At 44.5% G+C, this 13,002-nt stretch overlaps 1 protein-coding gene across 3 annotated transcripts in view; it reads right to left on the reverse strand.

Moving 5' to 3' along the window:
• Positions 1 to 4,315: 4,315 nt before the first annotated feature.
• Positions 4,316 to 13,002, reverse strand: part of LOC308283745 (uncharacterized protein C1orf21 homolog) — a 52,221-nt gene continuing 43,534 nt past the window's right edge. For all 3 annotated transcript variants that reach the window (XM_080724223.1, XM_080724222.1, XM_080724224.1), the window contains 2 exons: positions 11,477 to 11,537; positions 4,316 to 6,772 (listed from right to left, as the gene is read on the reverse strand). In XM_080724223.1, the coding sequence (XP_080580349.1) occupies positions 6,728 to 6,772; positions 11,477 to 11,537 (106 nt within the window). In that variant the 3' untranslated portion in view covers positions 4,316 to 6,727. The remainder of the gene's footprint in view (positions 6,773 to 11,476; positions 11,538 to 13,002) is intronic.

Genomic DNA, 13,002 nt, shown 5'->3' on the forward strand with positions numbered 1-13,002 from the left:
TGTGTGTGGTCAGCAGAGGTATTGCCATGATACGGACATAGCCAGCCAGACACATACGGACATACCCAATCGGAGGAGCGGCTCCACGGCTCAAAAAGTGAGTGCTTCTACCATCACTGCTTCTCGCCAACCCCGCTCCCACACACACACACGCGCACGCACGCACAGACACACTTGTGAGTGTGTGGGAGCCTGGCCGTGAGCTTTTGGCCCACAGGGGACTCGTTCTCTCCACTGTTGATGTACATAGTAGTGGCTGATGATCGTAACCTTACGTAGCCTCTGTGACTGGAAGAGACAGCTATTAACCACGCGGCTACTGAATGTTGCCTTCACAAACATGGTAATCAGCTTGAACACAGACACCCACCCGCCATTATGGCCATCCTCTCCTCTCTCCCACATGAAGCACATTAGGCTCTCAGCCAGGCCACGGAGACCTCTCAGGGGTACAGCTATTGATTCATTCAGCACTTTCATTTCAACTTTGAGGGGGGGGATTACAACATGCCATAAATGGGGGGGGGGGGGGGGGGGCGTTATGCAAGATTCATTGCTCAATATCCCTCTGATATTTTTTGGGCTATTATAATATACGTCTAAACGCTAGTCTAAAATTGGTCTAACAGTAAAAGATTTTTAGACGTCTAAGCATAGGCCATACATGAATTAGACGTCTATATATAGCCTCTGAAATAACGTCTAATCAACGTCTAGTCTAAGCTTAGGGCCGATGCATACTCCACTTTTTGAGACGAATGTATTTCGGTTCGGTTCGGGGGGGGGGTCACAAAATCTCGGTGGCACCGAACAGCCGAATTAATGAGGGTACCCGCCCCCCCGAACCTCTGAATGAAGTCATTTTGTACTTTGGACAGAGGAAAACCAAAATACATTTTGCTCTAAAAGTGGAGTATGATTCGGCCCTTATATTAGACGTCTTCACTGTTAGACCAATTTTAGACAGACGTCTAATAAATAGCCTATTGCTCACTGGGATATGCTAATGGCACAGATGAATGGCTTCTGAATTATTGTGTAAGTGAAGGTTTTGAAAGTGAAGGTTTCTATTTGAATTTCTGGGGGTCGCAGTGGCTCAAGGGTAGAGTAGAGCGGCCAGATGGCAACCGCGAGGTTCCCAGTTTGATCCCAGGCTCGAAGTGTCCTTGAGAAAGCACTCCAACCCTAATTGCTCCCGATGTGCAGGTTGGTGCCTTGCGCTTTGGATAAAAAGCAAACCTCGGTTCGAAGTGAAGCGGTGAATTTTTATTCTGTGTTCTAGAGCTATGAAATCTGTGTTCTAGATCTATACATTCTACTTTGTATGTGCTTTAGTTCTATATTTTTATGAATTCTGAATGAATGATTTTATCTGGAGGGCCAAATTATCATGTCATGTGATGTGAAGCTTGACCAATCCTCAAGTCTGGACGCACGATACACACAAAGCCACTCCTTGGAAGCGGCTTTCACCGCTTCAAAAAGCGCTATATAAATGCACCATTTACAAAGCTAGATCATCGTTTTTAATAGGTAATTTTTTTGTATAATAATTGTGGGCTCACTCCAGCGAGAACACACTAGTATTTATATTTATTCTTTATTCTGCCACTTTTTTTGGAAATTAATTGTCTTATCATTTATATTACTTTGTGGGCTTGAGCTGAATCGAAAGTCCGCCTGAGGAGGGATGCGTACATATAATATACTTTGTGCTTGTGCGTGTTTTCAACGAGCCCACGCAGTTTCTGCAGGAACTGCTTTTCTAGTTGTATACGACGAGTTGGAAACCAAGAGCTAAGTGAAGGGCTGACACGTCACAGGCAGACGAGGCAGTTATCCAACAGGTTCATGGTCAAGGCACTAACCTGAGATAGAAGAGGTATCGTCTCCATATTCTAACTTTGTGTTTTTTTATAAATTAACACCGTACTTTATCACAGCATCACACTCAAGTATGTAAAGTAGCAGATCCACAAGCTCAAAGAGCATCACTCCACGTTTTGAGATCTGCTACTTTTGCCATTTCTGAATTTGAACCCTGAAAAGTAAGTTTTGGACATAGTTTTAAAAGGCAGTTCACTGAATACTGTATACAGTATATATATAAACTGCCCACAACAATTTCGGAAACCTCACTTCAGTAGATTTCTCCCCTTCGATTATACCAATTGGTATTGTGTTTTATATCATTTTTATCGTTGATTAGCCACCTTTACAACTATGTATAAACTTGTAAGGAGCATGCAATCGCGGAATGAGCAACACAGCTAAATGTGTAGGTTGCGCCAGCCCACAAAAATTGCCAAAATCCCCAATATGCTTTGGTTGGTAATAACTCTTTTTTTTTTTCACCAGGTTAGCATTCATCTGCGTCGGATTAATGGGACATCGGAAAAATGAGACGTCGGACCGACGATATGGCACCCTCAGCTGCCAGTGATCGAGGAGCCCCAACCGGGAGAACGTAGGCCCTAAGGGCCTTCGTCCTTCTCCTCCTGCCCAACACTCCCCACTGACAAGTGTTGCCCCAGCACGTAGGAATACGTATAATGACCAGCATCGCCCTCCCTGCCTGGCTTCCCTCCCTCGAACACGGACCAATTTTGTTCGTACCGATGCCCGACAAAGCCGGATGCACCACGGTAGATTTGAACCCACAAGTACCAGCGCTGACACCAAACAATGCTGTGAGCCTGCCACTCACTGCGTAACGGGCAGCTTATTGCACCTTATCCTTAAGGGACAGACGTGGCATCTTTCCATGGGGGCCGTGTTGCTTGCAGGGGTGTCAATTGGGTATGGCAGGGGTATGCAGCTGCCATACCCTGGGTCCAGTGGGGAGAATAAAAGTTACTTTTAAATATAAATCCATGAATGTCTCTTTGTCTGTGCTGGTTACGTTAAATTACATTAAAATAACTACAAATGCAAAATGTAACAATGGTCACTTTAACAAGGTATTATAATTATATTCTCCACGCTTTTATTCTCCCCATCTTGATAGAATGGTATATTCCCTTGGGGCGCCTGGTGGTCAAGGCGCATACTGTACCACATACTAGGCTATGATGCCTGCTGGCGTCGCCGGTTCGATTCCCGATCCGGACGACCTTTGCCACATGTCATTCCCCATCTCTCTCCCCATTTCCTGTCAGTCTACTATCCTACCAAATAAAGGCATAAAAAGCCCAAAAACAAATCAAAAAAAGAAAAAAAAGAATGGTATATTCCCAGGTTCCGAAGGTCAGCTGCACAGGTGCAACGCATTTTTTGTTGTTAAATTGTGAACAACTGTTCCAGGCTGCCATATCCAGCTCAAAAAACGTAGAAACCTGTGTAAAAAACTGACAAAACTATATTTTTTTCAGACATCGTGAAAATAGCCGATCTACATGCTCACAACGCCGCTATTTTCACAATAGAACCGTGTTATACAAAATGTAATGCCTCTTTTCCATGAGGACTCCCATCTTTGCCATACCTAGCTTTTGCTGAACTGACGCCACTGGTTGCTTGCTGCTTGGAACATACGTAAACTCAACAAAAGTTGCAGGACCCATGCTCTGTTGCCTGTCCGTCACACACCTGTGACGGTTGCTCTCGGGTGGCTCAGTGGTAGTCCTTGCCCACCACCATGGAGGTTGTTGGTCCGACTCCACCTTGGTGCATCCGACTTAACTGGCATTCATTGGAATTAACAGGAATATCGACAAAATGGGGCAGAAATGACTTCTAAATTAAATGAATAAATAAGAAACACAGACACACACACAGTACAGTACAGTACAGTACAGTATATTGTTGCAGTCGGGCAGAAACCTCTTATCACCATATTCTAACGTATTATATTCTATCTTTGTAAATTAATGCAAAAGCACCAAAAGTAGTGGATCCACAAGCTCGAAAACGTGGTGTGAAGTTCTGTCAAACTGCTACATTTGCCGTTTTTGAATTTAAACGGTTTTGGACATATGAGGTTTCCACCCGCCAGAGACTATGTACAGACAGTATTATAAACACACACACTTGCCCTCCTAGCATAGCATGCAGTGATGATGCCCCACCACCAGGTGGCAGAAATGTGCAGCAGCAGGCAGCTCCATGACTCCAGGCAGGCAGCATGACCAGAGGAAAACACTGCTTCTTCACACTGCTGATGTCAGTATGACAGCACACTTACTGCTACTGGCAGGAGGGCATGCACACGCACACAGCACACGCCCACAACACACATACACGCACGCACGCACAATTACTTAAAGATGCCTACACGCCTCAAGAGCTTGTGTTTTTTTTTATATTTTTAATAGAAAAACAAAGAAAGAGATTCAAAATAATTTGCAGACAGGAAGTAATCCAGTAATGACGACGAGAACATAAATGTGATCAGGTCTGTGTCTCCACGGCAACCACACCTCTGTCTATCCCCCTTTATAAGCTCAGCCCAGTTTACCGTGCCCGTGTGTGTGTGTGTGTGTGTGTGTGTGTTTGTGTGTGCGTGTGGTGTGCGCGCGCAGAGAGAGAAGGGGTGACTTCACTCTCTGTGCCAGTAAGCTTCAATACTGCTGAGCCTGAAGAGAAGCTGAGCTCCTGAACGACACACAGGAACGTGAAATGCTGCAACAGAACAAGAAAAAAAAAAGACACACGGCACAATACCTCTAACTGGCTACTGATGAAATGTTAAGGGATACACAAAACCTGTGTGTGTACGTTATACAGTAACACAATGCAATTAATTTAATTGTAACTCAAAGAGTCTACAAATGCCTAAGGTGTGTAGACTCTCGACAGTTACAAGGAATTTTCCTGTGTACCTTGCTGTGATGAGGTTGTGACATGGCGAGTAGGCCCACTGTGCGAATAAAGCTGTATGTGGCTTAGATTCTTACAGCCAGAGGGTTTTGTTGTGGCTAAAAAGCCCTGATTTCATACTTCGCTGTGCGCTGAGAATAGCCCACCTGTAAGCTCACAACGCGTCGCGAACACAACACGTTGTGAGCTTGTAGGTCGGCTATTCTCGTTCGTTCTCTGCGAGCGACGACGGAGCATGAATTGGAGAGGACGGATGGAGCTGAGACACAGAGGCTCTGACCTAATACAGGCGTGACGGTGATGGTTATGATCATGATGCACTAGGGGAGGGGGAAGACAAAACAAAAAAATAACAATCTGAAACAACAGATTAACAACAATGACCAACAGTGAATCAACCGGACTGATGACTGCGTGTGGGGGGGAATGGGGGGAATATAAGCAAAACAAAAAAGAAAAAGAAAAAAGGTCCTTGACTTAAAAAGGAGGAAAAAAAGGCAGGAGTTTCAGAGCTTCTAAATCAGCCGTTTCAACTCCTCACTTTCAATCTTTCAATCTTTCGCTTATTAAAATATCAGGAATTTCTTTTCACTCCCTTTCTTTCGCTCCCCCATCCCTCATCCCTCTTGTTCTCTTGTTGCCTTGTGGCCCAAGGCTGAGCCTGTCCCGTCGGCAGGCCAAAACACGGTCCCAAGCAGCCTGGGTGGCTTCTGGTGGCGGGGTTAGGCGAGTACCACCGAAACGACCCCCATATCCACATGATTGTTTCCCCCGTCCCAGTTCCTTTATTCCACAACTCAAGGTCTCCATCAGTCCTCCGGGGGCCTTGGGAAGGGAGAAGTGGGGATTGCAGCATATTCACGTACATCCCTGCGGAGCCACCACCATACATGTTGTTTTTTCTTTGTCAGTTTTGTGTGTGAGGAGGGGGTAGCTAGGTACACGGCTTGGCGTCAGGGAGGGACCGTGGCACCGCGAGACGGATAGGGACAAAGAAGACAAGGCGGAAGATGCGTGGACGGACGGAGAGATTGAATGGAAGGAGCTTTCCACAGAGTTCAGGGGGAAGGCGGCAGGCCCTTAAGTCCATAATTAAGTCCACGTCACGGGCGGCCGTCCACTCCGCACGCTCCCCCATCCTTATCACTCCCAACTGTCCCACTCCTCTTCTGTCTGTCCTTTCATCTCCCCTCCACCACCCATCTGTCCATTCAGGGGGCCAAAAGGGACGAGGCGTCAAAAGAGGAGAAGACGTAGTCTCTGAGGACATGCCCGAGTCACACTCGTTTGCGCGCCGTGTCATGCCATCGAAAATAGCCGATCAACAAGCTCACGGCGCGTCGCGATGAGCTTGTTGATCTGTAGTTTTTGATGCACGACACCGGCATGCAACTAAGTACATGTCAGGCCATAGTGTTCTTTATTTCCATTTGTATCTCTCTCTGTCTCTCTCATACAGTATACTCACTCCTTCGCTTGCTTTCTCAAAATACTTTCTTTGTCATATGTTCAAAAACACACATACAGTGTTACATACATGATGCACCCCGCCACTCAAACACTGGTTCCGCTGGCTGCTTCTTTCTCTAACACATACACGCACGCACGCACACACGTTTTGCAAACATTTGGGGACAATGCATCGACTTCACATTCCTTCCATATCCCTAACCCATAACCCCAACCTTATGAAACGTCAGTAAAATCTAATCGTGTACAACAACAGTTTTGTCCCCAATTTGGTGGTCCAACTCCAATCAACTGGTTTCAAGCCCGACATCTTGTCCCCAAATGTGGCCTGTATCAGTGACACACACTCACTCACACACACACACTCTCACATTCACACACACACACACACTCATTCACACACACGTGAGGCTCTCTGTGGGTGAAGCCTCTGTGCTTGCTATGTTCCATCTTCTTCTACCTCCTCATCCGCGTAGTCCCGCCCCTTAAGAGAGACACACAAACAGAAAAGGAGAAATTAGTGATAAAAGAGAGACCTAAGTATTAGCAAACCACAAATGTATTTTTTTTTTTTATCACTCTCTTTTAGTCTAGTAGAGGTTCGGCCCTAATGACACACTTGGTGCCACACTGTGAGCTTGTGCATATGCTATTTTAGAAGAAAAAAAATTACAACAAGGTTTCATATTTTAGATTGTAATTAGAGAAAAGAAAAAGTGAGTGTTGAAATGTTTTCATTTGCTTCTTTCTATCGTTTTATCGCGTTTACCGCGCTAAAATGTGTGGCATGCGTATGCATGGGAGCATGCGTACAAGTGGCTAAATATGTATTTTTAGACACAATAAGCCAGCAGTTTCTTTATTGCTATTTACAGTAACACTTCTAGCCCCCATAAGTCACATCCAACCATGAAAGGTTGCGTTGTATCTTGGGAATGGGCTTATTCTGTGTAAAATTACATATTTAGCCACTTGTACGCATGCCCCCAACCACTGAAATAAGAATCTCTAAAACAATAGAAAGAAGTAAATTAAAATTTTTTAACACTCATCTTTTATATTCTTTAATATAAATCTAAAATATGAACCCTTGTAAAAAACTAAAGTTGTCCTTTAAAGAATCATGCCTCGCTCAGGTCTTAATGGTTCAGTCTGTACAGAATCAGAGATCAAACGTGTCCCCACAGGAGATACAAATTAATTACCAGAGGGGACGGGTATCAAAAGCAGAGAAATGGATTTTAGCCCTGCGAATCAAACTGCCCTAACCCCCTAACACAGGGGTCTTCAACACGGGGTCTGGGACTCCTAGGGGGTCCTCGGAGTTACTACAGGGGGGCCGCCAAATCTTTGTGTGATAGGATCATGTTTTTTACATTAACCATGTGAACCCTAGCACCCTATTCTGAGTGAAACATTAGTCAAAAATAGCAGATCTACAAGCTTACAATGCCTAGATCGGCTATTTTTTTCAGAGTTTTGTAGGGGGAAAAGAAGAGCAGACTAAAGTATTTGACGGTTCAAGTGGTTAAATATCTGAAAATACACATTAGCCTACTCCAACATGATGACAGACAGTGCTGTCAAACGCGTCTATAAGCCGTCTTAAGAAATCTATGAAAATGTGTAATCTGCAACACAATTTTATACAATATGTAGTGGGGGTCCCTGCTTCATCTCTCTCTCAGCTAAGGGGTCCCTGCTTCATCTCTCTCTCAGCTAAGGGGTCCCTGCTTCATCTCTCTCTCAGCTAAGGGGTCCCTGCTTCATCTCTCTCTCAGCTAAGGGGTCCTTGGCCTGAAGTGAAAACGTTGAAGACCCCTGCCCTAACGCTCAAAACCTCAACCGACTGGCGCTGCCGGCACGTCTACATCAAACCCATAAGAATCATACGCGACTGCGGTTTGACCCTGGTCTGGATAACATCAGCAGAGACATGATTCAGGGGGCAGGGATGAGACGGAGGGGGTGAGGCTGATAGGAGGGCAGCCCTGTCATCTATCCTATATTAAGATGCAGAGCACAGTCAACCGTTTCCTGTTGCAGTCTGTCTATATACCATCCCCTGGGCCCGAAGGGAATCTATTCAAAGGTCTGCTTCCTTTCACAAGGCTACAATATTCTCCCTCTCTCTCTCTCTCTTAAAAATAGGCTACCTCCACCATGACAGTAGTCAAGCGATCCCTGATTACATGGCTCGCATGAAAAGTAGCAGTCGAGCAATGCAGTGATACATTTACAGTACATTTAGAGAGGTGTGCAGAGTTTAGCTACAGTTCAGATAAAAATGGTAAACGGTGCATTTATATGGCGCCTTTATCCAAGGCACCTAACAGAGACTGTGCATTACATTTACACACACATTCATACTGTACACCGATGGCGGAGGAAACCATACAAGGCACCAACCTGCTCATCGGGAGCAATTAGGGGTTCAGCGTCTTGCTCAAGGACACTTTGACAGTAACTCTGGGGGAGCCCAGGTTTGAACTGGGAACCTTCCTCTACCCCTGAGCCACTGCTGCCCCAGATGTAATATACAGTGAGTTTCATGGCTTTACATTGCGGTGTTAAAACGATACAGTTATATTAAGTCACTGCAGACACAAATACATACATACTACATACAGATGTATGTAATTTGTTTCGCCTATAATGACATGCTCTGATGCTCAAGTTACGGCTAGATTATATTATTAAATTAACAAAAATCAATTATGTTTTTTAATTATCTATTAGTTCGAATAACTGTTGCACTTCTAATTCACAGTCAGCCTCATCACAATAGTTTATCAATCTCTTTATTTGTCTCAACTAATCCTCGCAGACTTTTGTTTTAGTAGGGGTGATGAATGGCAGGATTTCTAATGGATTATAGCTCTGCTTTTAAAGTTACATCCTGCGCAGACAGCCTCCCTAACGTAGCTAAGGGTCAAGAGCCGTCGTCAGTGGACAGGAATCATTCAAGGCAGTTGTCATCACTTCGGCCTGGCAAGATGCACAGCACAGTTTAAGACTTGATGTGAGTGTGGGTGAGGGCTAGTTGTTTCTGCACTGTGTCCTGTCAGTACCAATGCAAGAACCCAGCCGTTTTCTATAAATCAACGTTTTCAGGCCAAGGACCCCTTAGTTGAGAGAGAGACAAAGCAAGGACCCCCACAACCTTTTCATAGATTCCATATAGTTTCATTGTTTGACAACACAATCATCAGTGTATTTTGGATTCATGTCAATTTGGGTTTTCAGATATTTAACCACTTGAACCGTCAATACTTAATAAAGTTGACCAGTGTGCCCATTTTTCCCCCTCTACACCAAACCTCTTTGCCGAAAATAGACGATCTACAAGCTCACAACGCCTCGCAGCTACCTGCTATTTTTGGCTAAAGTTCAAGTGGTTAATATAAAAAAGGAGAAAAAAAGTTTCTACCACACAAGGATTTGAAGGCCCCCCTGTAGTAACTCTGAGGACCCCCTAGGGGTCCCGGAACCCCTGTTGAAGACCCCTGCTATAAATGTTCAGCTAGGGCTGCCGTGGTTAAAGAATTCTTTGCCTGCGGGTCGTGTTAAGTCGGTTAACAGACTAGTGCAGCTTGCATTGCTTCCACCTGTGTTAAAGTGCCTATATTTAGGCCAACCTTCCTTTATAAAGTGTTAAATGAACATCAGGTGACGAAGCAGTGTCCCAACACTCATCATGTTCAACCTTTGCGGTCCTCCTGACCCTGCAAGGTCCCATTGTTTTCCATTTACAATGTCCCGGTGCCAAAGTGCCAAAGTGGTACAGTCAGACAGACAGACAAACTCACAGCCAAACAGAGGACATTGTTACGCAGTACCATGGAGCATTACAAAGATTTACAAAAAGATATTTTGGTGCCAGAATTAGATGACACTATTTTAATGTATGGTTGCAGCATCATGTATGACCGCACACTCCCACAGCACGTATTTATTTTCCTTATGCCCAACATGGCATGCCAGCATTTGTGCCGCCATAATGTGAAAGGGGCTTCGGGACATTTTGCTCATTAAACTCACTGAATTGCCATCATTGCTCTGCATGCTGCATTTGTTTTGGTGCCTGATATGATTTCCTTCGTGCGGAAAACATGAAGTGAATATGGACTGAAGATGTCATATTAACGGGACGTGCTGGCCATTGGGAAAAGCGGGACAACTCCCAAACGGCCAGTTCATTCCCGGTCGGTCCAGGCCGGCCATTAGGAAAAAATTCAAAATAAAATGTTAGCCTTAGTTCCATTTTGGTGGCTGGGCGGCCAACAAAGTAAATCGTCACTGTCGGGCAGAAACCTCGTATCTCCAAGTTTCAAATGTGTAAATTTTTTCGCAAAGCAAAGCCCTGCTTCATACAAGGCCGCCGCACAAAAGTAGTGAAAACAGCAGATCTACAGCTTGTAGATCGGCTGTTTTCACTAGTTTAATTAATTTTTTAAATGATAAATACAAAACAAACGGTTTTAGACATACGAGGTTTCCACCCGACGACGACGAATTATAACTCATGTAATTGGCCCACTGGCTTGTCACTTGTCATGATCTGAAATGGCAAATCTTTGAGTAGCAGCAGCGCTAGAGAGAGATCTCTCTCTATAGCGTGCAATGAGGGCCTCTACAACTCTTTTTCCCGGGCTGAATCAGGCCCAGCACGTCCCTGCGTGAATGTGATTCATGATGAACATGTCAAGAGTTTATAAGGGAACACCGACATGAGACGATGACAACGTTTACATTGCTCTCCTTAGCAGTAATCCTGTCTCGCTTCTGTGCCTTCCTTTACATGTGTGGCCTACATAAGTGTAGGCCTTGCCTGGCGCATAAGCATGCACGCGAAACACAACACTAACCACTACAGTAAAATGCAAGGCAGAATATATAGTATCCAAAATGATGTTTAATGAATGGGACTGAACTTTTGTTTGTGTGTGTTTTATCAACACACCACTGGGAAACCAAAAGACTATCTTCCCATAGTCCCACTAAGTTCTAACTAAGTTATTTTTACATTTTATTGATGTCTATCTAAGTACTATTAAGACAAAGTAGGCCTGTATCAAAGTTAAAAGCGGCAGTTATTGCGACAGCTTTCCCTGAATATGTATGCTATGCACATTCACATGTGCAAGCACACACACACGAACACACACACGCGCGCCTAGATCCCCACCTTCTCAATCTTCTCATCCAGCATTCTGAAAAACTCCTGCTGACTCTCCGACGTGTGAATACTGCAGAGAAGAGGGGGAGAAAAAAAGAACAGAAAGAAAGAGGGAAAGAAAGAAAGAAATGGAGAGAGGAAGTTGGAGGGGACGGAGAAGGGAGTCAACAAATACATCACAAGAATTTTCCATTACAACCCCCCTCTCCACGCGCACACACACACGTGACACACGCGCGCGCACACACACACACACACACACACACACACACACACGCACACTCGGCGAAATGCATTTACACAATCCTTGCTTGCTACCGTGTGAAAAAAAAACCTTAGGGTCAAGAAGCTGTGGAGGAATTTAACCGCTTAAAGCAACGCTGTTCGGGCAGAAACCTTGTATCTCCATATTTTTACTTTTAGTTCTTTTTTTCTTCCGTAAATTAAAAAGCCTTACTTAAATTAAAATCTGATACTTTTGCCAATTTAGAATTTGAATCCTGAAAAGTCACAGTTTTGGACATTCAAGGTTTCACAATATCGTCGTTGTCGGGTGGAAACCTTGTATGTCCAAGACCATTCGTTTTGTATTTATCATTTTAAAAATGAACTACGCGGTGCGAGGCGTTGTGTGCTTGGAGATCTGCTGTTTTCACTACTTTTGTGCGACGGCCTTGTATGATGAAGCAGGGCTTTACTTGGTGAAAAAAACGTACAAATGTGAAACTTGGAGATGCGAGGTTTCTGCCCGACAGTGACGATATACTTAGTTGACCGGGGGGGTCCCCCAGGGCTCTGGACTAAGGACCCCCCCCCCCCCCCCCCCCCACACACACACACACACACACACACACACACACACACACACACACACACACACACACACACACACACACACACACACACACACACACACACACACACACACACACACACACACACAGTAGGGACGCTAGGGTTCATGTGGTCAAGTAATCATTTAGAGAGCATTAACATGGTACTCTGACCCAAATCTATCACAATAAAATCCTTCAGCGTTAACTAGTTTTAACTCTGAGAGTGTACAGAGCGGCCCACGCATATAATATATAACACACCTACACTGAGGAGTAGGAGGAGGTGGTTCAGTGGGCTGTGTTACAACAATGGCAGTGTGTTTTATTGCAGTTTCACTTCATTCCTTGGGTTTTTTATCACTCTGCAAACAGATAAACCCCAAGCTGCAGCGGTAAACTTAGCTGCTGTTTCTGTACCAAACTACCTGTGTGATAAACACGCACGTTTTTTATTACTACACTTGTGAGCACATAAAAATTATAGTGCTGGGGCGGTATGGATTTTTTCGGTAATAAGTCACAAGTTTACCGACAGCATGGCGGTATCTCCCCAAAACAGTTGTTTTGAATGAAAATAAGAAATTGCACCTGTGCGAAGTGAGCGGTGCAAACACGACACACGTGTAGGGCTGTCACAATTATTACATAATCGTCTGATCGTTATTATTTGACATTATCGCAATTATTTTGTCATAATCG

Source organism: Nannobrachium achirus (genome assembly GCF_963921795.1).
Source record: "Nannobrachium achirus genome assembly, chromosome: 1".
NCBI lineage: Eukaryota > Metazoa > Chordata > Actinopteri > Myctophiformes > Myctophidae > Nannobrachium > Nannobrachium achirus.